At 39.1% G+C, this 25,297-nt stretch overlaps 10 protein-coding genes across 10 annotated transcripts; 8 read left to right on the forward strand and 2 right to left on the reverse strand.

Moving 5' to 3' along the window:
- Positions 1–156: 156 nt before the first annotated feature.
- BEWA_016550 (conserved hypothetical protein) lies at positions 157–1,584 on the reverse strand (the record flags this gene model as incomplete). The annotated part of the gene is made up of 1 exon (XM_004831372.1): positions 157–1,584. One exon carries the CDS (start codon positions 1,582–1,584, stop codon positions 157–159), a length of 1,428 nt encoding a protein of 475 aa, XP_004831429.1.
- Positions 1,585–3,134: 1,550 nt separating this feature from the next.
- Positions 3,135–4,957, forward strand: BEWA_016560 (conserved hypothetical protein; the record flags this gene model as incomplete). The annotated part of the gene is made up of 4 exons (XM_004831373.1): positions 3,135–3,380; positions 3,459–3,739; positions 3,775–4,586; positions 4,621–4,957. Exons 1-4 carry the CDS (start codon positions 3,200–3,202, stop codon positions 4,955–4,957), a joined length of 1,611 nt encoding a protein of 536 aa, XP_004831430.1. The 5' UTR covers positions 3,135–3,199.
- A 405-nt stretch (positions 4,958–5,362) lies between these two features.
- On the forward strand, positions 5,363–7,300 carry BEWA_016570 (hypothetical protein; the record flags this gene model as incomplete). Its single annotated transcript, XM_004831374.1, has 1 exon — positions 5,363–7,300. One exon carries the CDS (start codon positions 5,363–5,365, stop codon positions 7,298–7,300), a length of 1,938 nt encoding a protein of 645 aa, XP_004831431.1.
- A 554-nt stretch (positions 7,301–7,854) lies between these two features.
- Positions 7,855–10,545, forward strand: BEWA_016580 (hypothetical protein; the record flags this gene model as incomplete). Its single annotated transcript, XM_004831375.1, has 1 exon — positions 7,855–10,545. The coding sequence occupies one exon, from the start codon at positions 7,855–7,857 to the stop codon at positions 10,543–10,545; it is 2,691 nt and encodes an 896-aa protein (XP_004831432.1).
- Positions 10,546–11,085: 540 nt separating this feature from the next.
- BEWA_016590 (haloacid dehalogenase-like hydrolase family member protein) lies at positions 11,086–12,048 on the forward strand (the record flags this gene model as incomplete). Its single annotated transcript, XM_004831376.1, has 1 exon — positions 11,086–12,048. The coding sequence occupies one exon, from the start codon at positions 11,086–11,088 to the stop codon at positions 12,046–12,048; it is 963 nt and encodes a 320-aa protein (XP_004831433.1).
- A 731-nt stretch (positions 12,049–12,779) lies between these two features.
- On the forward strand, positions 12,780–14,743 carry BEWA_016600 (hypothetical protein; the record flags this gene model as incomplete). Its single annotated transcript, XM_004831377.1, has 1 exon — positions 12,780–14,743. The coding sequence occupies one exon, from the start codon at positions 12,780–12,782 to the stop codon at positions 14,658–14,660; it is 1,881 nt and encodes a 626-aa protein (XP_004831434.1). The 3' UTR covers positions 14,661–14,743.
- Positions 14,744–16,269: 1,526 nt separating this feature from the next.
- Positions 16,270–19,062, forward strand: BEWA_016610 (conserved hypothetical protein; the record flags this gene model as incomplete). Its single annotated transcript, XM_004831378.1, has 1 exon — positions 16,270–19,062. The coding sequence occupies one exon, from the start codon at positions 16,270–16,272 to the stop codon at positions 19,060–19,062; it is 2,793 nt and encodes a 930-aa protein (XP_004831435.1).
- A 292-nt stretch (positions 19,063–19,354) lies between these two features.
- BEWA_016620 (hypothetical protein) lies at positions 19,355–21,084 on the forward strand (the record flags this gene model as incomplete). The annotated part of the gene is made up of 2 exons (XM_004831379.1): positions 19,355–20,579; positions 20,642–21,084. 2 exons carry the CDS (start codon positions 19,355–19,357, stop codon positions 21,082–21,084), a joined length of 1,668 nt encoding a protein of 555 aa, XP_004831436.1.
- A 345-nt stretch (positions 21,085–21,429) lies between these two features.
- Positions 21,430–22,030, forward strand: BEWA_016630 (double-stranded DNA-binding domain containing protein; the record flags this gene model as incomplete). The annotated part of the gene is made up of 7 exons (XM_004831380.1): positions 21,430–21,471; positions 21,550–21,578; positions 21,617–21,681; positions 21,719–21,780; positions 21,815–21,871; positions 21,906–21,944; positions 21,980–22,030. 7 exons carry the CDS (start codon positions 21,430–21,432, stop codon positions 22,028–22,030), a joined length of 345 nt encoding a protein of 114 aa, XP_004831437.1.
- A 50-nt stretch (positions 22,031–22,080) lies between these two features.
- Positions 22,081–24,363, reverse strand: BEWA_016640 (hypothetical protein; the record flags this gene model as incomplete). The annotated part of the gene is made up of 1 exon (XM_004831381.1): positions 22,081–24,363. One exon carries the CDS (start codon positions 24,361–24,363, stop codon positions 22,081–22,083), a length of 2,283 nt encoding a protein of 760 aa, XP_004831438.1.
- Positions 24,364–25,297: the final 934 nt, after the last annotated feature.

Genomic DNA, 25,297 nt, shown 5'->3' on the forward strand with positions numbered 1-25,297 from the left:
GCGGGCCTTGATTCCCTTATAAAGTCTTTTAAAGTTGGTTTACCTGCGGAACAATAGAGCCTGTATCTCTACATTGTCTAAAACATATAGATAAAAGCGTAATGAGTTGAGATGGCGTGCATATTTAGCACGGACTGACGAGAGAATATTTTACAATTAGTAAGGAGGCATGAATGGGTATGGTGTGCATTCAGCTTCCTCTTTCTTCTTGATGAATGGTAGATCAAAGAAAGGATCATCGTCCTCAGGTGGAGTATTTTCATATACAATAAATAGATGCTCCTTCTTTCCGAGAATAGTACCCCTGATATCCCTTGTATAAGATGTCATGCATGTTCTATAGGCGCCTTTGTGGCTGTCCAGGAAGCCAAAAGGCTTTGTTGGCCAGTTGTCTGGATCCTTCTCAGCCTGTCTATACGTTGTGAGATATCCGTTACCCATGAATGCAAAACTTAGCATGGCCAAAGAAAATCCAAAAGCATTAACAGTAGCCATAGCTGGATTGCTACTTCCTTCTTGCATAGCAGCTCCACCCATTCCAGCAGCCCTAGTCGTCTGAACGCACCAATCATATAATATTGTAAAAACAGCAATCATGCAGCCACTTTTCATACCAAAAAATTCTGAGACCCCTGGATAATGCAAAGACAGAAAGAACAACAGTCCAAGAAATAGTTCCAAGACATAAAACATCCATGCATCATGCCAATGTGTTTCATCCCATTTACTGTTTGGACCACATCCTTTACTATACTGAGACACAGCGAAGATAGTAAGGCCCGGTATTGTACTTGTGAATAAGACAGCCATTGAAATCTTAGAACCAGGACCCATTCCAATAAATTTGTAAGGAGCTATGGCAGGGTAAAATAGATTTTGCATTCCAAATCCCAAAGTAGTCAACATAATTGGAGATATTGCCTTACCTATTCCAGAGAAACTACTACTACCTCCGTTAAGCGGTGTTCCTGCGTATGCAATGGACCATAGTATGGCGGATATCCCAGATACAAACACTACAAGTGATAATTGTCCGACAATTAATTTGTATGGAATATTTGTGACCATCCATGCCTTTGCAATCTTTGTGAACAAAAACTGGTAAGCGGAAACCATGACGGCAGATAACTGGATAGAACCTACGTAAAAGGGCATATCCTTCCCTATTACTGCCGGAAGACAGACATTATTTGAACCGTATACAATCGATGCGAAAATGATCGCACAGTAGTAGTACATAATGTGTCCCTTTTTCCCTCCATTGTAATATATCAGTAGCAGAGCTAGGAAGGATAGACAATATAACCAAATGGATACCGTAGAAACAATGTCAAGACGCTTTTTAAATTCCTCAATGCTAAGTACTGGTATATTAAGAAGAAGTGATCCAATGAATGTAGACAGCCTGAATGCAATAATGGTCCTGTTAATATACAGTCCCACGTAACTCCTAGGAAGCATGAATCTGTCCACCGCATAACTCCCAGAAGAAACCATGAGAATGAACAACTGAGAAGAAGTAAAGCCAGCCAAGAAGGCAGCTGCCTTTTTAGCGTCTTCATTCTCGGTATTAGACATAGTCATCCCATAGACACTTGTAACTAGTTATAATTTCCAAGTGCTGGTGCCTTAAGACACTCATTTAACGGCTCCTGATTCTCATCTTGTAAAACGTTCTAGACAAAGTATGTAGCAATGCATAGTTAACAGTACTAGACATGAGGGATGGTAGTCAATACAATCTCTATAATCCATACAAACCAAACTTTGTCACGTTTTCCAAGAGAATACAAGATGGGAGTGATCCTATTCCTGGGCTAGGAAGAACGGATTCTATGCCCCATGGTAGCGAGGAAAATTCTTCTTCAGCGAAGAAAATTATTCTCTTTTCTTCTCTAAAGGTTTTGGCGTTTATTTACTCTTTGGTACCAATACAAGCCTGTCTACCATCTTGTTTCTTCTCCAATTCCTCTACATTCTCCTCTGTCTAGTCATCCCTGGAGAGTTTCAGAGACCCATCTAGACATTATTCAAGGGACCCAGTCGACTGATATTTTCGTTAGAGTTTTTAAAGCTTTGCAAGTTACCCCTGCATGTTTGGTTTTAGCGGTGTACATCCCATGAATAACCGCCCCTACTGACCTGCATAATGGATCACCTGGACTGAGCATAATCATGAGATTATATTCAATTTGGTACTTCATTATTACAGGCCGTTTCTAAGAGTTTTAGGGCACCAATAGGTACGTATTAAAGGGCATGTATTACCAATCTGGTTGTCATAAATAGAGGCAAAGTGTTTGCTCCCATGACCTCCACGAGCTTCCGGTATTTTCTCTGTTTGTTTTTACAAGAGAAACGAATCTGCTCTTTACTCCCCTTGTAGGCAATTTTCCACATTTAAGGTTATACATATCTTCTAATCCCCGATATGTCGCGTGCTTTAAGGGTTTCTGGTAATTACAAAATAGAGCCACTCTCCTCCGGTTTATGCCTCTTTCTTAATTGGTCTCTACAGTTTAAATCCGCAGGGAACTGCTGTACTGACACAGGTGTCTTTATAATTTTGTAGATCCACCAGAGGGTTACTGTGGAGCCCATAATGTCTTCCTCTTGGATCTCGAGACTCTACACCTAGTGTCAAGTAAATGGACCAGAACAACGGTAAAGTCTACAGGGGAGACAAGACTGCTGCTAGACTAATGAGTCATTAAATATACCCATATACATTATTTAATCAGCGAATTGTGCAAATTTTGCGTGTAAATGGACTACAACGGAGAAGCCTCCGAGGATGGTACATGGGCTGCACCCAAAAAATGGCCATAGGATCATCCTAAACAGACATCTTTTGGTATTCGCAACACCCCTAGTCTCATAAAACAGCAAACATCTGTCTATGCCGTACTAAAGCTGTTAATGGACAAGAGTTGGCACAGGAATGAGACCTTCCGCGCACAGTACACAAAATGAGACATACCAACTATCTAGTCGCCGGAACCAGTAACACTAGAAGAAAGTCCCGACAGTAAAAATTGCGATTGGATATGAAATTCTGGCCTTTGGTGTGTGCCATGGATTGCGTGGGGGGATCAGCGTCCCTCTAGATGTCGAATTCTCCCATTTCAGCTTTCACTCCACATAAATGTATTAAATATACATCATTTGTCCGGTATACTTTATCTGTACTAGTGGTACAATGGTGAATGGGACAGTATTGAGTATAAATCGTATTTTGAGGTCCAGTGCCAGCTGGCATAACCTGGGCAAATTTGTTACTGGTTCTTCTGCCCAAGAACAGCACTGGAATAACCTGAAAAGCTACGATTCCGCTGTTCACGCGACTATCGACTCTGTAAGCAGCGTTACTGACTCCCAAGGTACGGTCATCCCTATTCTCTCCGCGTCTATCCATTTTTAGCTTAACCTTGAATGTTTATCGTCATACAATTTTACAGATGCAACGTCCATCGACTGGTCAAAATGGGAAGATCGCATAACCCACAAGAATATACTAAAGCACATGAAGGAGACATATTTGAATACTATGAACACAATAGACTCCGCATTAAAACTCCAAAATCCACCTACAATGCACAGCGGATGGGAAATGTATGACTCTGTCAAGGACAATTGTTTGGCTGCCACTAAAGCTGCCGATAAGATTATATCCGATGGAATCAAGGCATTATGGATCTCACAAAATAATCCTCCAGTGCACAAGGTTGATACAAATGAGGTATGTACATGTTCCATTCATTAAATATTCTTTAGTGGCTTGAGAGCGACCAATACTGGCAAGCATTTGTTGAAAAACACGCAATGTACTCACAATCTGGAACAAGCAATGACCCAGAATCTCCAGCTGAAATCGAATCTGTTAAGAACAAGTGGAATACAAACGTTTACAAATTTAACGAAAGGACGGATACTCCAATCCTTTACGACTATATGAACCATTTACCATCTTGGGAATTCTACGATGTCAATAGGAAACAATTTTTCGAACATATGGAATACTTTTTGTTGCGAACAGGTGAAGACTTTAGGCATTTCCCTGACATTCCAAAGTGGTATTGGTTGACACATTTAGAAGACATTAGATATAAAATATTTACTGTTTCACAAAGAAGACAATTCAAGAGACAGGTTGAGAGTTTATCCAGGGAGGAAACTCCAGATATGCAAGATAGCGAAGATGCTAATTATGACTTGCTTTTGCATGAGAAACACAATACAGAATCAACATTAAGCAAGCTTATGGCCAATTATAGTTTCTTGTGCGACCCGTTGATTCCTGTTCAAAATTTGTTTCAGTTGTCGTATGTCCTTTCCAAGGATGGTTACGAATCACACAAGGGAACACAAGTCTATACATTTGGAGATGATGTAAATGCGCTATTTGTACTACCACATGGTAGCAACATATCTGCCAACGACTTTGTGGACTCCACACAAGTTACTCCTTTGGAATGTTTCTATTCTCTCATGGATCATTTGAACCTCTCTGGAATCAAGGTTAATCCCACATATGCAACTAGACTCGAGTGTCAAATGGAAGTTATACAACAGAGAGGACCGAATTGGTATGTTTGTCCACCCATTTATACATGTTCTTAGGTTGAAATTGCGTAATGAAACATCTCTGGAAGCATTTTTGAGGAGATTGCGCCACGATGATCCTCTAAAACCTCACTATCTTGAGTACGCAAAGGAACTCACAGAAAGAATTGCAAACGCAAAACTCGTACCCGTGGAGCAATGGGTTGCAACAGTAAAGGCTGTGGAAAAGAGGGTATTAGAGCAAGAAGAGGCTCTTAGAAGCCTTTCAACTGAATCAACACTCCATCTCGGAAAAGATGAAATCGTAGACTTCGCTTCCAAGAATTGGATAATAGCCAAGGATCCAGTTACAAACAAGGTGGTAAAACACTCGGAGCTTTTAGCAAGATTGTAATTTGTTACTTTCCATGGTCATGTTAGCCAGGAACTCGATTTTAGAGTTGTTAGATTTTGATTTGCATTTTACATGACAGGTGAGATTCATAGTAAGAGGTGATACAGTCTTTTAAATTTTTCGTTTTTGGTGCTATACTGTTTCATCGGCTCTGTCCTTTAATCTTTATTTTTAGGTGAATGTAGAGCGTTGCATGCAGTTATTTTCTTCTTTCTATTTACTAGTTTTTTGATGAAACCAACGTTTTAATTCTGCTCTGAAGCAAGTGTCTCTGTTAATCTTGGGAAATTATGGATTAGAAGAATTTATCCGTTGAAAATAGCTACACATTCCCCATCGCTGTTTTTGTGATTCTTGCCATTAGAGTGCCCATCAACAAAATATAGAATAAAATAATTGGATGGAATGATACCCTTTCTTCTAGTTATCACATTGTGTCAGCAATGTACCATCTATGGTATTAATCCCGGTAAAAAAGACACACAACCTTGTGATGGAAACATCACATTCGATGTATCAAGGACCATAAACATGAAATGCATAAGGTACTTTATCTGCACGTCAAGGGGGATGAAATACGAATCATACGATGTAATTAAGAAAAATTACATCACCAAGGTTGTGGACGGACCTATTGAGATTTGGAAAGCTAAACCTGATGGTGAGCAATGTCGCGTTGTTGAACATTATTCGAAACCTGGGTTTCAAGATCTGCTTGTTCTAAGAGTTTTAGGAAAAACGAGCTTCTACAAGTTTCACTTTGAAAAACATGGTCGAGAATGGCACGAAATTGATGAGGAAACGTTTGAAGCGAAAGAAGAGATGAAGACTTCAAAACCTAATAGTCCATCTAACAAGGTTGATACAGTGATTGAATGGAATCATTCAGGTTATGAAACAGATGAAGATATGTTATTAGAAGAAACAAGTATCTCGCAGGGCGAATATGAAAGGACAGATACTACCAAAATACCTTCATTGTCACACTACATTATACTTGACATTTTTCATCCAGACAAAAGCATCATTTCTCTATACGAATACCAGTTTTCTGGAGTAATTCACGGGCAGTATACTACAGATGGTATAAGACCTATGAATGTAATTATTGATGGCGCATCACTCATTCATATAGTAAAACATGGAAAGTGCACACTTGTAGGATATCACAAGAATAGGAACAACATTCTCATAACTCTGTGGATTTTTAGCACAGGTGTAAAACTAAAACATTTTGAAAAGGTTTACGATAAATGGAACGAAATCAGCCAAGGAGACCTTTTTAACAAATTACGAGTAATGATGTGTCCATATGGAGATAGTCAGAAAAGGCATAAAGCTTCACCTTCAGAATCCTCTTCCACAGCATCCACTCTCTTTCAGACTTATATTCTCAAGCTTATAAATGTTGGATGTACTTTGGGGGAAAATGCTTCATATAACTATAGCAGTGACACCTCTTCGTTCTACTACTGTGGAGAACAATTTGAATCTGAAAATGGAGAGCAAAGCGATGAATCTAGCGATATTGAGGTTGTATCAAATTATGGAGGTGTTTCAAACTCAGTAAGTGCTGATGACGAATTTAGTTTTTCATATCCTTGCGATCAAAACTTCATATGGGAGGGCATAAACACTCAATTAGGTTTGTCTAGTAAAAGAGAGACTATGCATAAAAACACAAGCACACAAACAACGAAAGGGGATATAGTACCGGAAGACACTCGTTCTGAGTCTAGGGCAAAAGTATATCATGAGATTGTGGTTGAAGATTCCACCGGGTATTACGATCTATTACTTTTATCTGATGGCGAAAAGAGACAAGAAAATGAGGATGGATCAAATTCAAAAATTTTCCAGTATATTTACATTATAGAATCTGGCAAAAAGGTTCCGATTAAATCCAGTATTCAGCATATTAGGAAACAGTTTGTTTTTGTTGTCTTTGACATATCTTCACTTGTAGAAGGGAATGAGAAGATGCTTATGTCTAACTCTAATATAATTTATCTAATAGTGAATAAATTTTCAAATGTTTTTATCACAAAGGTGGTTGACGGCTCTGATGTGATGTGGAAAGGGGTGGACGGAGAAGTTTGTATTTCCGTTTCCTTCCTCTCCAGGGGAAGCAGACCTCTACATATTGTGCTTGAAATAGATAGGGTAGGTGTAACGAGAAATAAGATTCACTTTGAACGCAACGTTTCGGGATGGAGTATACTTCCAGAGGAATTATTCAAGATCAGGATTGAAAAGCTAATTTCCGGTTCAATCAACTCATTTCCCGCAAATTCCTCTTTTAAAACCTCAGTTTTACTACTTTTGCTCTGGTTGGCCATGTAAAGTGAGTTTTATGCACGGAATTGCCATTTATTCTGTCTCACCAAAGACGGCCTAGAACGAGATTCTCCAGGAAATTGTGTAACGGAGGTATTAGAAAATCCATTAAATACACAGGATTCCTAATTAAAACAGAAACGTGAACACAAAAACCAAAGCTACAGCAAACATATGCGATCCTTTGGAGATGGGACAATGGCAAACTGAATTCTACGAACAAGTGAAATTTGCACAAAGTAGGATGTTTTACACTCATTTACGATATAAATGATCTCTAGGATAGTGATTATTCTGGAAGAAAATGAGCAGTCTAAAAGCTTAGCACCAAATTTACGGAGATTCTACGTGTACATGCCCTCCACTCAGATTCATATAATAATCTTGATTTTTCTCAATCTATTTTTCCCATGGTCTCTTTAAAATTCCCGCATCCACGGCCTTTTTGAAAAGTGTCTTTATGGAATCACCCATGTGTACCCCATGCATTTAGACTCTGGAAACGAGTTGCCTTTTAATTCCCGTACACTTCCGTTCCACAACTGCAAAATGGATATGATATGGGAGTCATTGCATCACTCTTGTTTTTGTGGATTTTTGTACTTTCTGAATTTGGGTACGAGAAGACCTCAGCACTAGCATCAAGAGCTCATATTCCGACTCTATATGCCTGGAATTTGGACAAGAGAAATGAACTGTTTGATTATATTGGTCCATATCTTCCAGACGTAACGTACTCAGAGCCAAAGGCTCAGGTAGAAATCAACTTTGCGGAAGATGAAGAGTCTGCCAAGACGGAATTACGGGAGTTATTAATCCCCAACTACTTATCCCTAGAGGAAATAACAGCTTCTCCTTCATTTAATCTGTCAACACCAGATGGAACTTACACAGATTTGGTCACTCGCAAATACTCTGGAATCACACACGAACAGTACACTGTAAAAGAGGGATTTACTATAAGTTCAGTTTCAGACAAGAATGTAAAACTTTGGAAACTTTATGAAGGAAGTGGTGAAAAATGCACAGCCATTAATCTCTACTCTAGGGGCAGTCATAAATTATTCTTGGCCATTTGGATCCTCAATGGAAGGCATCTAAATATCAAACGCTTTGAAAATGTGAATGGGAAATGGAATAACATAGGTTTGAAGGAATTCAATGAAAAGCTAAACAGGGTAAAACAAAAGGACTCGGATCTCTCAGATTTGGAATCAGATGATGGCTATTCCGTCATATCATTTGACTCAATGTCCCAGTGTTCATCGCTATTGTCTGATGAATTAGAGGGTGAAGGTTTTTCGTTTATAAGCCAAGCTGTTCTTGACATTTCCAGTCCAAACAAACACGTTATTAACATAGAAAAAGGTGTAAAAAACGGTGTAATACGTTCCAAGTATAGTAGAAAATTTTTCAAAGAGGTTATTTCTGTTTCAGATAGTGGAGACCGCTTTTGGGATATGGAAAACGGTGACTCTTTTAAATATGGATATCTGTATACAAAGGACGGATACCCTCCACTGTTCCTCTTGTATTTCAAAAATTTGCATCATAAAACAAAGTATTTTTCAAAATCAAAAGGTAAATGGACTCAAATTTCATATAGTGATTTTTATAAATATCTGGAGATAATGGAATTTGATTTGCATCCAGAAGATCCAGAGCTTGTTAATCTGACTGCGATCAATATTTTCGTTCGAAATGACAACCTATATCGTACATTCTATCACTATTATGATGGGAATAACGTCAAGTTGATTATTCCTGGAGAATACTCTAGTGTTAAAAGAGTATTCGAAGGAAGGACAAAGGTATGTGAACTTCCATCTAAAGAACTTTTGGAGTATACAAAGATTTATCTAAACAAACACGACGAACCTAAATTGATACTCGTTACGAGCAGTGTTAGAAATATTTTCTATCATAGATATTATGTCAAAAATGGGAAAAAGTGGGACCACTGTAAAGACTATCTTAAACAGTTGAACTCTTTAAAGATTATCGCAGACAAGCCCGCAGAAATGGTTTTATATGCAGATAATATTCACAATACTTATAACTGTACAATTTTTGAAACTATAACTTTTGGAATTAACACCAGACACTTCTTCCCAAATCTTGGATATTATGCCACGGAGGTTGTCCACTCTGGAACTCCCATCTTTAAGATGGGTAAAGATGAGCATTTTATTTACTGTAGCATGTACAATGCTAGAAATAGATGCTTATTTACCGTATACTTTAAGAGGAAGAAGGACTACAAAATCAAATGTTTTGAGAGGATTAATGGGCAATGGGAAACTATTGCCTTGGAAATGTTTAAGGAGATAATAAGAGAGTCTGTTAAAGCCAGTGATTCGTATTATAGTTTGGATCAGAAAATTGGCGTTGCCAAATTTTGTAGATACCCACGATCTTATGTTGCACTTTTACAGAATACAACTCCAGGGGAAACTGGGCACGAAAACCCAAAATCAGAATTTTCAACCGCACAAAATCTCCTTTTTTCTCCACAACATCAACAAATGGAGCTAGTTGGAGAAAAACAGCCGGATGCAAATACTCTTGATCTTTCAAGGCCTTACACTAATGCCAAATTCATTGTTTGCTATTTTGCACTCTGCCCTTCTTATCTTTACTTTATAGACCAAAATACAACTATAACAAGGATTGTGATTGGTGATAAAGAGTTGTGTAGATCTAAAAGTGGTGAACAGTTTGTCCAATGTTTATTAATCCTGAAGGATAATATACCACGGGCAGCCTTAACCATATCCAGATCATTTCTTGGAGATAGCGGTTCTTACTATGTGCTGGAGCAAAACAAGTGGAAACATGTGACGAGAAAAGTTGGGAAGAAGATTGATATGCTCAGAGTTGTAGATCTAAATATGGCACGCTTGGATATTTCTTCTCAGGAGGATCTCTCCGAAAAGTGTACTGTTACAAGCATGGAACTTGAGGGTGTGCCTACCATACTCTACATTCCTAAAATCACCTTTGCTATTATGGCAATTTTTGATGGTGAGAACGAGCTTTGGAAAACAGATGTCTCCCCGTGTTTCCTCTTGAAATTTGTTTCCGGAAAAAGTTTTAAGTTACTAGAGGCTAGCGCATATGTAGATGCCGAGGTATTTTCATTTTATTGTGAGTTTGTAGAAGGTACATGGGCAATCATTGGATCGGACCAGTATAACCAAAAAATGAAAGAGATAAAGGCAGAATTTGTAAAGGGTACAGAGTCGGTATAGAAACTAATCACCACGTTACACCTTTAAGCTTTTAATAATGCAGTTTTGTAAGCTCTAAAATTCAGAGCTTGACAGGGTGAGATACCCTTTAAACAGTAGCACCATTCTTGTATGTGCATAATTGGTAAGATTACTCATTCCAAATCACAGTTTCTGCCAGATACAGTCGGATGGTTGTCGGTATCTTCGCTGCTCTACTCTCATTCATGAAATGTCAGTCTGAGATATCATCTAGCCATTCTTACTTGCGCATTGCTCCAGTCCCTAGCATTCATTTCATGTACTTGATATTCTATACCGATTTCCAGAATGTCATACTTCACTGGGAAACGAAAAGGCCCAGGGGAAGTTCTCTGCTTTTGTGGCCACATTTCAGATGTGTAAAGAATTTTGGGGGTAACAAAATTACCTTTTTTTAAACTGACAACACAAGCATGGTGGAAGTGCAAGAGATGAGACTTTCGAGGTAATTCCCCCATGCATTTAAGCTCTGTAGATCTTCTCAGATTTAATGTAGATTCTTGCCACAAATCCCACAAAATGAAGCTTGTATCGGTCTTGTATATTATCTTTGCCCTCAGATTTGCCTCAACTGGGAATGGCGAGGATGGAAGACTGAGAAGGAATAGTTCTACACATTCCTCCTCGTCAGAGTCCACCCTACTCAGAGATGTTTCCCAGTTTGTAAAGCCAGAGAGTCCACCAAAGTACTTTGGAATTGACATTGACGGGACATTATACACTAATAATAAGGAAGGTTTTGAGAAGAACATCGAGGCTTTCGCAGAGGTGAGGAAGAAGGGTTATATACCATTCTTTTGCACTGGAAGACCTCTTACATCAGCAATGAACGTTGTAGGAGAAGAGTTCAAGACAAAGACAGGTTATAATGGTTACCCTGGTGTATACAATGACGGCTCAATAGTTTACGATAAAGACGGAAATCTCATCTACTCGAAATCGCTTCCAAAAGAGTTTTTATCGACGTTTTTAAAGTGCATAGAGGGTGGTGCTCTACCTAACATTTGCACGTTTCACACAAAGGATGCAGTTTATTCACTGATTAAAGCAGAGGGGAAATGGGTAATGTATCTGGAATCACAGGGATTAACAGTTCCAGAGGTTAAAACACCCCAAGAAATTCGAGAGTTTGAGATTGTAAATATATACATCTTTTGTGAAAGCCTGAAAATCGGTGACTTGAAGGAGGATGTAGACTATACTGCGGTAACAAGTGCCCCTGGTCTCTTTGATATAAACCCTGTTGGAGTCACAAAACTCTCCAGCATGAAGATATTGCTCTCCCATCTCAATGATTCTCTAGATTTCTGCGGATTTATCGGCGATGGAGATAATGATATGGAGTGCCTTGAAGAATGCAATATCTCATTTGCAGTTGGCAACTCACCAGATGAAGTTAAGAAGCACGCAAAATGGGTGTTAGAGGAGACCTGTGACGAGGGAGCAGTTGCAGAGGCCCTCAAACTCACATACGATTTATAGGTTCTCCACCATATTGACTAATTAATGCAGTTTTACCATACATGTACAAGTAGATTTTATAGGATCCCACAGGTTTTACATGCATCTGTTTACGAGAGGAATAGAATGCGGGTCTACGAGGCAGTAACTTGGAGATTCAAAATGGGTTCACCTGCATATAGGTATGCATAATTTGGTGTAACACCAGACTAAGATCGTGTACCAAGAGGAGGAGTTTTACCTAGGAATGGAGGTCAACAGAAAGGTTAGAGCTCCATTCGCCAACACTATGGTAGGCTCATCTGATTACCCATTTTGGGACAATGTGTAGCGTACCAATGGGTAACTTTGTGGACCTCGGCTTCATGGAGGAATGGACCATAAATCTGCAACCTGCAGCATCAAACCCTTTAAAGTTGTAAAACATTCTCCATACTTTACAAAATTTGGAGAATTTACCGTAGAATCACCATAAACTTGGCCAGGAAGAGTGTGTGGATTCCATACCAAGCTTCTTCCTTATCCGCAGCTTCCGTAGACCTCTAGGTGCTGGAAATTTCTCTCATGCACCTTAAAAATATCCTTGTCCAGATAAAAGTAGTCTCAATCAATAACGTTGGAGATGGACCGAGAAAGAGCTACACACATGTACGGGTCTGCATGTGTAGAGCAATTTCTACCATCCTCCGTCCACGACGTCACAATTCAAGCTATTCACCATTAAAATGTGGTTTTAGCGTCATTGCCAAAGAATGAGATTTATAGGAGCCTTTTATGCTCTTTATATCTGCGCACTCTGCCGGTGTGTAGATCCTCTGGGGTCTTTGGAGGATAACATCGCGTTAGATTTGCTAAATGAAGATCCGGTTAGGATAAAAGTTGACAGGGGAGTAGTGGACGACATTCCATACGACTCCTTCTTCCTGGAGAATGGAAAAATGTTCGGTGAGCTAACGGAAGGCCAAGTGACAATCTGGAAGGCTGGCCAAGATGAAAGATGCACAGCCATCAACTTGTACCACAAAGATAATGTAGAACTTATTAGCATGCACGTAAATGGTGACTCTGGGTCTCGTCTCGTCTGCTTTGAGAAAGTTGATGGAGAGTGGAAAGAACTACCAGAGAGTGACTTTGAACGTACTCTTGATGGATTAAAGGGTAAGAGTCAAGATGAGGAAGGGGAATTGAAGATAAGCTCCAAATCACCTCTTACCGTAGATATTTCTGATCCGGATGAATCCACAACAACTGTAACCGAGAGCGCATCTGAAAGAGCTGAACATAAGTCTTACACCGCGAAGGATGGTCTAGAAATAACCTCCGTGACAGATGGACAAAATGTCATCTGGGAAGCTGGTGATGGTGAAAGGTGTGCATATGTAAGAATCTCCGTTACTGATGGTAAAAAAGTACTCTCCATGTACCTTGTTCGCTCTGCCAAGACGGCTATCAAGTGTTTTGAGAAGAAAGATGAAGAATGGGTCTGTGTTACGGATAAGGAGTTTAATTGGAAACCAGATGATGTAGAAAATGAACCATCGGAACCTTTTGTACCTGGTATCGTTACGGAAGTTCCAAGCCTTCCAGAGACAAAGGATACAAAAACTATTCTAGATGTGTCAAAACCTGACAAGGAACATGTAAAAATCATCCCAAGTTATGCAGAAGGAATAATGTACATAACATATAGCCCAAATAAGGGAAGGAGAATAACTTCTGTATCAGACAACAATCTTGAGATATGGAGAGCTGGTTCGGATGAGACTATTAAGTTTGTAAAATCAAGCATAAGGGATGAATTAGAACTACTTTCAATATATCTTCGTAATGGAAAGATCATGGAACATAAATGCTTTGAAAATGTAAACGGACAATGGAATGAAATTGACGATGATAGATTCGACGAAATACACGAATCAATGAAGACTAAACATCCTACAATTGTAGATGATGTGGATAAAACGGAAGAATTAGAGGATGATGAAGAGGAATCCACAAAACTTCAAAGAGAACACGAGTTCTATGACCCTGATAGATATGACTCTCTAGAGGAAATACTATCTGAAGAGCATGTAACTGACACTGGAAACCTAAGGGCTGAGGCTGCAGATGTTTTTTCCGGTGACTCTAGTGATGAGGATGAAGACTCTCCAGCCCAACCCGCAAAAGACGAATCAAATTCGGTGCCTCCCGAAATTCTGAGGATTGGACAAGCAATATTCGAAATTTCAGGAAAGAAACCAAAAGATCTCACAAAACCCATAGAGTTGAATTTTGACAACGTTGACAGTAACATTGGAGTTCACGAGGGTACCCTGAACAACTTTCAGCATAAACTCTACATTCCAAAGAATGGACACTTTATAAGTAAGATAATAGACGAAGGACGTGTTATAGATGTTGGAGATGGAAAGTGTGTACTCACCTACGTCTACCATAGACCAGAACCCGTTCTTTCACTCCTTGTCTTTGAGAGTAATGGACATGAAGCGCATAAATTCATGGTCAAGGATTGTGAATGGAAGGAACCGGATGCTGATATGAAAAAAACACTAGAAACTGAGGGCGAAGGTTTTGTCCAAGCACTTGTAGATGCAGTCCAAAGCGCCGTTGGAAAGGACGCCTTGCAATAATGCGGTAAGTAGAACGAGGCTTCAGTATCCCAAACAGGGCCTTATAACACAAGTTAACAAAGATTAATTGTATAAAAATTGATGGTAGCTAGTAACTTATTCAGCATATGTAGACCAACCCTCTTTAAGTTGGTAATATCCTTTGCACAGATAATATAATACAATGTATAATTTAGATAGATAACATCATAAAACGCCAACTAACAGCGCATTACAAGGTGGTGGGTCACCACTTATGTATAGGGGTAATTATCACCATTTTCTTCCTACAAATCCCTTGCTATCCTATATCTCCATAAGGAATCTTGTTAAAATATTCCATAGAGTGTAGAATGGTAGAGAAATGTAGTAGTTTCGCGCTGGATTGTCTACTAGACAGAAGACACCTTACACATTTTGAGCTATGGCCGGAAAAGGGACAATAATGCAGTCCTATTGTTATCATTAATGTAGTAAAAGAATGATTGTTGTTTTCTATAATGGCAGTTAGAAAGGAGGAATGGTTTTCCGCGAATTATAGGTGAGGATAGTACTATAACATTTTGAGACATGTAAACTGGGATATTAGAAAGAAGGTAGCATTATTAATGTCCTTACAATGTATAGGCATACAGAAGAAGTGTCCACAGGGAGTAGTAAGGCAGGGTGATGTCAACACTTCATTTCCACCTCTGCAAGGTCGTCCATCTTGCTCTATGAACATGGAACAGAATGTTCCTAGTGGACCTAATACGTATGGAAGATCCATGATCAACAAGATGGTCTTAAGAATAAAGGGATTCCTCATGACTCCGGAAATTTATGCACGCCAAGAGGGTGGTATTCCCTGTACAACTTTCACAATGGATGACCTTGACTCTGGTACTAGTCCGAGTACCCATGTATGATAAACTATTAGGACCCATCAATGTTGCCCCGGAATTAATGTTAAATGGGTAAAACTAATTACACATGTGCATGACCATGGATCACTTGGCCGGTACTGGATAACCTTATAACCGCTGAAACGCTACTCCATTAGCTCAAATGTCATATTCCACAATGTGGATGTTAAAAGGATGTGATTTAACCGATGGAATCTCACATTCTCGGAGTTTTCACCTGTTCATCACAAGGGTGTAATGCGACGATCATCCACCTTGTATAGTTACAGCAACACCTTTACCATGAATTTTAACGTTATTACAGCCAATATTCTCTGGGATTCCATTACAAAGTGTGTAGGGGAAAATAACACACGGAGAGTGCAAGTTGTCATAATCCATAGAATGCTCACTACACATCATAATACTACAACTTATAATGGAACATACCTATAAAGCATTCAAAATTCATACAACCTAGTGTTTTGGCAAGTTTTCTAAGAGAGCACTGAGCATGCCCATTACTTTTCCCACATTAAGCACATCACATTCACGATTCCTCATTCTGCATTCTCACGGTACAGGGTTACATTGCACTTTTACGAATATCTATATTACTATAGAGACAATATGTTGTCAATGGCTCACTAATTTGTCATGGTTAGAGGATGGAAGTTATTATTCCCCATACGCAATCTAGAGATTATTTGTATTGGTGCTATGGGTAGTTGGAGGGGAAGGCAACAATGAAGGCTTTGATACTTTGCCTTTTCCTCCTATTGTATGAGGCATCTGTAGCCTCGATTACAGAGTCAAAGGATTCTCCGGCGAAGACTACCGGAGTTACTCTGGACATAAATAACCCGGACCTTTCCACTTTTGAAATGTTTAATCTAAAGCCACATAATATAGAGACACCATCATATACAGCAAAGTCTGATTGTTTTATAGACAAGGTGGTGGAAGGAGATGCTACCATCTGTGAATGTTCTCCCAAGGGAGCATTTGTCAAAGTCACGCATTGTTTTATAAAAGATCTACTTGATCTTATCCATGTATATACTATAGATTTAAATGGTGCAAAGAATGCCTGCTATTTTCTCAAGAAGGATGGTAAGTGGTCTTCTCTCAAAGAAGAGGAATTCTATGACCACTTTAATGCACTCTCAATCATTAATCATGATTTTGAGGACAAGGTATTTAGCCTTAGTGGAACCAAGAGTGACTGGAACTTTTATATAAATGAATCGCCAAAGTCCCCCTTTGCAGTTTATGGGACCAGAAGCACATGTAGAGTCAAGAAAATTAAGACCACAAACCGTGGTGGTACCACAATATGGAAGAAAAAGAAGGATGAGTGGTGTACCAAACTCACTCTTTATCCCAGAGCTGGAGATCATAAACTCCTTTGGATAGTCACCAAGGATCCTTATGAGAATGAGAACATCCTCTACTACTCCAAGATGAGTGGGTCATGGAAGTCTGTTGACAAGAATGGGTATCTGGAAGACTTAGCCAAGGCTGGCTTTGACAGGTCAACCTTCAATGATAGAGTTACTCTAGACATATCCAATGTTGACGACAAACTCTTCTTCATTGACAAATACCAAGTTGACATTATAGTAGAAAACAGACACCACGTCCTTCCGGGATTTAGAATGAACAAGGTAGTGCAGGGTAAGGATATTATCTGGGAGTCTTCGGATGATAGATTCTCTATCCACTTTAGTTTTCATGGTATAGGTGATGACACCTCACTTGGTGCTCTATTTACCACGAATACCAAGAAGGAGAATAAAATTATCTATTACGGAAAACTTGATGGAAAGTGGGTGACTATCACCAAGGATGAATACGAGGACATTTTGGCCGGTAGGAATAATCCAATTTACACTCATAAATCTACTGGTAAAATTATAATGAGCAGTTTTAAGAATAAGCAAGGTCTACGGATTGCAACATATGCCTCCAAGGTTGAGAATGCTAAAGCTGACGTTATTCTTGTCCATGGAATTCGTGGTTCATTTACAGTTGACTTTTCTACATTTGACCTAAGCTTGAACTATGAACAATATGGTTTTGAGATATTCCCCTATTGCAGTATTTTTGATGAACCAGTGACTGTCAAGAGAGTGTCAAATGCGGAACGCTACAGATCCTACTTTGAGTACGAGACCCTGGAAGGAATGAACCCGCTAGACATTCTTCACAGGTCTCAATACAGGGCTACCTTTGTAGAGGCTCTTAATAGGCTTGGGTATAATGTCTACTGCCATGACCACCAATCACATGGCTTTTCCGAATCCAAGACTGAAAGAAGATGCCATGCTGAGAAATTCATGGATTATATTTATGATTTACTTCAGTTTGTAAGTATAATGAGGAGGGGTAAATTTGGATATCCTAATGAAAAGTGGGATGAGAAGGTAGTCTTCAAGAGTCACACCACTGATAAAAAGACATTCTTGTTCGGATTTTCACTGGGAGGAAACATTACAATAAGAGCTATAGAAAAATTTTACAAGGAGATAAAGAATCCTAATGCAAATTTTGTGGATGCTTTCATTGGTTTTTCTACTATGCTTAATGTTGATCCATATTTGGATAGATGGTACAAGAAGATAGCAAGGCCATTTGAAGAGGGTATCGCCTGGATGGATCCAAAATCAAAGAGCCCATACCAATATCCATATGACATTGGTTTAAAATTTTGCAGATTTGTAGACTATAATTCTGACCCACTTTATTATAGTGATAGATTCACTAGAAATACAGCAATGTCCCCTTTTAGTGCATGCAGAAAGGTTATGGAGGGGAAAAGAACCAAGTTTTATCCCAAAGATTTACCATCCTTGTTTATACATAGTAAGAGTGATGATCTATGTGATGTAAAGGGTCCAAGGAAGATGGTTAATAAGAAACTCAAGGAAAGCAAAGTTGCGAAACTCGTAGAGTGGGAAGGATCTGGACATCATATAGTTGCTATTCAGAATGTTCCTATTTTGGCACCATTGTTGGACCGGTGGCTAAATGGACACTTTTCAGAAACGGTGAATATGAAGAGACCATTACAGGTTCCCTCTAATGTTAAAGAGGGAGAACCCGCAGTACCCGTTCAGTCTAACCTCCGTAATGTTGCACCTAAAGAAGTCGTTAAAGGACTAGAAGGAACTACTCTTGACCTCTCTTCTCCGGACTCTTCTTTATTCTCTCTAGCTGGTGATCGGATTCATGGAGTGAATCACAAGGCATTTGTTCCCAAGGATGGATCTTCTGTAGTGACTATAGTGGACGACGGAGATACCCTTTGGACCGCTACAGACACTCAAGGATGTACAGGTGCCTACCTATTCTCCAGGGAGGGATACTCTTCTCTTCTTAGTGTCTATACCAGAGGTGCCGGAGATGAGACCTTTTGTTTTGAGAAAGTTTATGGAGCATGGAAGAATGTGAGCAAGTTGGAATTTGAACGTAAGCTACACTCAATGAAGGACCTTTCTGCACCTGCTGGTGAAGAGCATAGGGAGGAAGATACATGATCTACTGGGATTTACTCTCCAGAAGGAGAATATTATAGTTAAAGCATCACACAAAGCTGTAAACACTTGTTATTAATGCAGTAAAATCTACCTTGTAGGCGGAGGAATCAGACGGTTGTCTGTGGTCCCTAGGGATCCTAATTTCTACCATACACATCCATACGTTCTAGATAGTTCCTCGACACTAGTAGAGAATGAGTCCATAAGAGTCCTTCCAGGGGGAAGCTGGAGTGTGAAGACCTCCTGTCTGGGTCAGTATGCACTTCATATTCTTCAGATGAGCGGCTCCTAAATGTTACCATACCTCAAAAGGGTCTCTTCCCTTCCAAGTTTACATAGGTTGGTTGAGGGAATAAGCTCATATAGTCCTTTGGAAGTGAAGATTTTGGCAGCAAAGGCCGTATCCTTCTACTGTGAGATAAACGACACGCACAAAGGCAATGTGTACAAACTTTACCGGAAGGGAGGGTTAAAATCTTCAAAATATTTGCTAGAGTTGAATAAAATTTCTCGAATTTTACAGGAAAGGGTAAATAGCACGGATCCCTCCGAATGGACTCCAGACGAGGTTTTACCGTTTATGTCCTTGCTTTCAAGAGCTAATGGACCGATAAATCACGACATTATCGCATTATTTCACTCTAAATTTACTAATTTGGCTGGTTTTGGTATCTCCGACTTGGCGAACATGTTGGTTTATTGCAGAAGACTTCGCCTAGGTCCGAATATCCCTCATGTTCTCTCGTATATCAGTGATAATATGGACTATCTCTTGGAACGAGCGTCTCTGAGGGACATTTGTCTCCTATTGAATACCCTGCGGATGTACAACTGTGGAAATAAAACGAAATATAAACTGGATCATGGAACTTTGAATCGCATTTTAGAGCATCTAAACTCTTCAAGGATCTTTAGAGAGTCGGTAGTTGGACGTTACAATATATTTAAAGGTTTTGACGAGGATGTCGTGGATACTGATGTTTATAGCAATTTGACATTTAAGGATTTGACAAACATATTCAACGCCATAGTTAGACATGTTTCGTCTGATTACGAGCTGAGTATTAAAAATCTGATAAAAGAAAGCACAGATAAGGCTACTGTACCATCCGAAGAGAGGTGTGCAGGGTTTGAGGATCCCATTTTTGATGTCTCCAATGCACCGAATAATGCTCTCTACACTTTTTCCAACAACTCATATAGATTGATATCGCAGTTTATATCTCAGAAAATGGACGATTTTCAGGGTATTATTGATGTCATTGATTCCATGGCAGTCTTGGGAACTGTTTTAGAAATTAGTGAATATACACACAATCGCATGATCGCAATAGTCTCTGCTTTATATGATCGAATAGATGAATATTTATCATGTGAGAATCCTGAGCCAAAGTACTTTTATGGAACACATATGCGTGTTATAATGAGGAATTTGGCAGTTTTCAGGCTACACAGAGTAAACACAGTGGCTTGCATTTCAAAATACATAGGAAGATCAATGTTCTGGAGCGTGGGAGGTTTGTTTTGTTGCTTTGCATAATGCACATTCACAAGTTGACATAATATAGAAAATATATAGGCGTATTGGACTGTTTGAATGCTGTTTCATTTTTTGGAGCGTCCATAACGGATGAAAACCGTTGTGAGCATCTAGTACAGATTTTGAATTCATCTACGGCACATACTGAAGTGCATAGGAATCTCTCTACTCTGCTGGTAAACTCTCTGGAACTATACTATTCCTGTCATATTAATCTACTGGAAAGGTTACTAAGGAGATGCCTAGGATACAGGGATGACTTGTATACTTGTCTTTCGATTCTACACCTGTATAATCACAAAATTTTTAGCCGGTTATCAGTAGGGACTTTGGACGCCCTAAATAGGAGCATTTCACAATACAATGTAAAGGGGCACAAAACTTTTCGTTCTAATGTTGATGAATCCCTAGAATTTGTGGACAAAAGAATGAATGAGATCACGTTTGGATTCTCGGATACGACAGCATGTAGTCTCTTTTAATCCTTTATATTCCATTGTTCCCATTATTACTTATCTTCTTGTTTGTTAGAATGACTGTCTTAACTCTATAGTTGGTTGTTTGACTCGTAAACGCCAATACTGGTTAGACTTTGCATCTTAACTTTTCGTCTCCCTGCAGATTACAGAGGGTCAAATGGAGCAGTTTAGGCCCTGTAACTTTCTTCTTAGCCACAGTACATGTCTCGTATGGAGTAATCATGCTTTGTGAGTCCACTAATCGCTTCCTCTGGAATCCCACGTCTACTGTGTATAAGGCGTACCCGTGCATACGCCATTATAAACTTGTTGCCGAGCGTATAATTTGTGAAAAGTAGAATTTTAGAGATGGGAGACGCTCAATATACCAGTAACATACAGAACCAAGAGGTGAGTAGTTTTTGAGCGAATATTTTGGCTAGAGGACCGTTTTCACTTTCCATGACTCCTATTATACCAAAATTACAGAAAAGAGAGCAAGAAGAACAACAGAGACAGTATGAAGAGTCTTAAAACGGTAATTTGATATTTTTAGGAACCTGCTGGAAGCTCGAAGGGTTACACTCAGGGCTATACTGACAATAGAGGCCCAGGAACGATGTAAGACTGACTGATACTGATAATTAATTGTATACAGTGAATAGAATTTCTAGTGTAAAGCCAGAAAAGGCAGCGATGATAGAGAATTACCTTCTGCAGGTTACACATTTCATGTTGATTATCTTCCTTGTAGAGGTTTTCTTACTCGAATATAAAGGTTGACGACGCTCAACTCAAGCATATAATTGAGGTTTGTGTGTCTATACCTTCATATTATCACATAGGGAATCACTAAATCGCAAACAAAAAACACAAGCATACGCGTATGTATCTGGGTATAGTGTACACATTCCTGTAGATTCAGAGGAAGAGATGGGATGACGAGGATGATGATGACGACGATTTTTGAATTATAAACTGGTTGAAGGTAGAGAATATGACTTGATGTCTGATATTTAGTCAGCAGCGTAGGTTATAGTGTACTAGCCCACGGTTGTGAGCTTTGGATAATTCGTCCAAATTTATACCCTTTAGAACAGAAACCGTTTTATTTGCGTACTCTCCATCCACTGAACCGCTTAGTACGATAATTTGACCATCTGACGAGCTTTGGTAGCAGAGATCCTCCACAAACATTCCACGGGTCTCTGGAGTTGAGATGGAGGCCTCTAATTCCATAGTGGTCGGATTTAAAATGTCGAGTGTTGCGTCAGTATATGTGTTTCCCCCGATTGATACGATGGTGTTAGTATCATCCATGTAACCAAATTTTAGTGGTGTCTTTGGAGTGAATATACACCTTTGCCTGTCTCTAAATCTTTCAACTGCCTTTTCTCCACAGTACACATTGAGACTATCATATAGAGATTTCCCACAATCAGTAAATCCATCATCAGTTTGTAGACATTCACCCATGTCATCTTCAATAAAGGTAAAGTTTTGTGAGAATACCTCTTGAGAAAGACTCTTCCAGGAGTCATTCCTTCCACTCAATATACACCAAGAAAGTAAGCCAAATGGAGAATAATCATCTATAGTTCCCTTTTGTCCATTGGCTTGGATTGTTTGACAGCAATCTGTTTGCAAATTTTCTTTGCCGCTTGTAGTTTTGCAGAGCGTTATGGCCTTTCTCAAATTATACGTTGAAATCATGACTTTAGAATCATTGTCTGTAAAGTGGATTTGAAGTGGAATTTCATCCTTTGGACTCAAAAGAGCAGTTTTCTGTATTTTTATATCATGGTTCAATGTACAGAATACTAGTTCCGATTGGCCACTTCCAATGGCTACCAGGGACTCATCACTGGAGACAGAGGTACTATATATGGTGCCTATTTTGACATTTGAGAGTATTTCCCGTTCTATAGGATCCAAATCTTCATACTTTGTTCCGATTCTTGTAAATGACTTAAAGCTTCTGAAGGGCATAGCGAGATTAGATGTGTAATCTGCTCTGTTTAACACATCCAATGAGCGCTTATATAACGCGTTTAGTTGATCTTTATCGGTATATTCATCGTCAAAATAGTAGTAGCCCTTTTTACGCGGTTTTCTAGAACCTCTGGTATAATACTTTTTATCATCTGGGTCAACATAGCATCTTTCTGCCTTGTCAGTAGAAGAAAAAACACTGTGTGAAGAATGTGGTCTGTGTGGATATCTTATATCAAAAAACCTAATATATCCATCCTCAAATCCACACGTGAATAAGCTAAAGGGATTTCTTTTAAAATTATAAATTTCTACGATGGAGCCTGTATGGCAATTGTTTAAAGACAATATAGGTAATCCTGAATTTGAGTTACAACCTATACGAAGATCTAATACGTGCACATCACCTAAAGCGTTTCCTACATATACCAGTGGTGAACTATTCACTGTAGAAGCAGATATTTTTGTGCACAAACTTCGAAGCCCATAAATGTTTGAACTATCTACATTTTTTACTCCAGCTTCATTTATATTCAATCCTTTTGCAAAAGAATTTGAACTCCCATTGTCATAAGATGAATATTTCGAGTGTAAATGCCCATATAAATATTTTGGGATCTGAGTAACTACTTTTCCAGTTTGTAAATCGTGGAATATACCAGAACCGTTCCTACAAAGTGTTAGGGCCTTTTTTGACTCTCCTACTATAACTGTTTGTATTGATGGGAATACCCTGGGGGTATACAAGTTTTTACAAATTTCGTAATCATACTCAAATTTTCCAGATGGCTGATCCGTATTCTCTAGGGATTTTTGGGAGTCAGCAGAATCTACAGAGTCTTCATAGGGATCTCTATTTCTAAGGCGTGTTCCGTAAGCATATAAAAATTTTCGCCTGTATATATTTTCTGTATAACTTCCATGTTTTGCCCTTGTCCTTTTACGTGCATTTACGGTGTTTGATGAATATTTTGGTTCTTGCATGTGTTTATCAGATAAATAACTCGCCTCCAGAGTATCATCTTTTACAGAATTTATGTCAGTTCCAGTTTGCAGAGTACCCGTATCTGTAGAAGTAGAGTCTATAGCATCTGTAGATCCATTATCTGTGGAATCATCTTCATCTATTGAATTGTCATTGATGAGATCTTTACTCCCATGGGTGTGTGAACTCCGGTACGCGGAGGCATTTATCCTCGGGGTCTGAATGTGAGAAATAGATGCTTCATCATCTTCCAAGTTTAAACACTCAACGTAGACATTATAGTCCACCAAAAATGCGCTACGATCAGACCTAGATAATGTGTCCATGATGAAGAGATTCCAATGTCAAACGCCCCTTAGATGCTCATCTTGCAGGTTCCAGTTAGTGCAGTATTTTACTAGATTTATATGCGATTAAATGATTTATACTTTCAGAGTAGGTCGAAAGACGCTATAACAACAGATAGAGGAATTGCGTATCCAGAGAATGGAATCAAGAGATTCTGACAATCACCCTAATTTATTTCAAAAGATCTAATATTAAAACTAATTCACTTTATAATGCAAAATATGAGGAAACTGCCGTCTTACGAGACACGATTATCTTCTTGTAGCGATATAACAACTTCCAGCGCAAATTCTCTTCCTTTGCGGCGATTCTTTCCTCTTAGAAAGAAACTAAACAAAAGTCACAAGTGTTGAATCAACAAAAAAGAATACTCCCAGGAAATCTGTCTAGCCCAGAATGTGCAGATCAAAAGGCTCAAAATTGATGATTTCCTGTAACTATCGAGTCTTCCAAAAGATACACGGTATTAAAACAACCACACGAAGTAAATCTGAAGGAGTAAACTCCAAGGAAAATGTCGTGGAAGGACAGTCGGGAAGAGACCCCAAGAACTGACAGCAAACACACCTGTAAGTGTGTTATGGAGAACGCGTAATTAAATCAGTGGATAATTGGCTATATATGACAAGCTGGAAAACTCTATCCACAAAAGGACCAGAGGATCCATCTACAGGGATAAAGTCACCAAGGGTACCTGGAAGAACGAACAAGGAGAAAATAGACTCATAATGACACACAAGTAGTGTAACAATGTCGTAAGTTCACTAGACGCAGATGTAAAGTTGTACTAACGGGTACTACCAAAAGACGGAGAAGGGATAAACTTCCAGGGTCCATAACAGGGATATGTTTCAAACTCGCCATGTATATGGCAGTTTTCCCCTTTTTCAGAGAATTTCCGGTTCCATAGAG

Source organism: Theileria equi (assembly GCF_000342415.1).
Source record: "Theileria equi strain WA chromosome 4 map unlocalized gcontig_1105471998858, whole genome shotgun sequence".
In the NCBI taxonomy this organism is placed as follows: domain Eukaryota; phylum Apicomplexa; class Aconoidasida; order Piroplasmida; family Theileriidae; genus Theileria; species Theileria equi.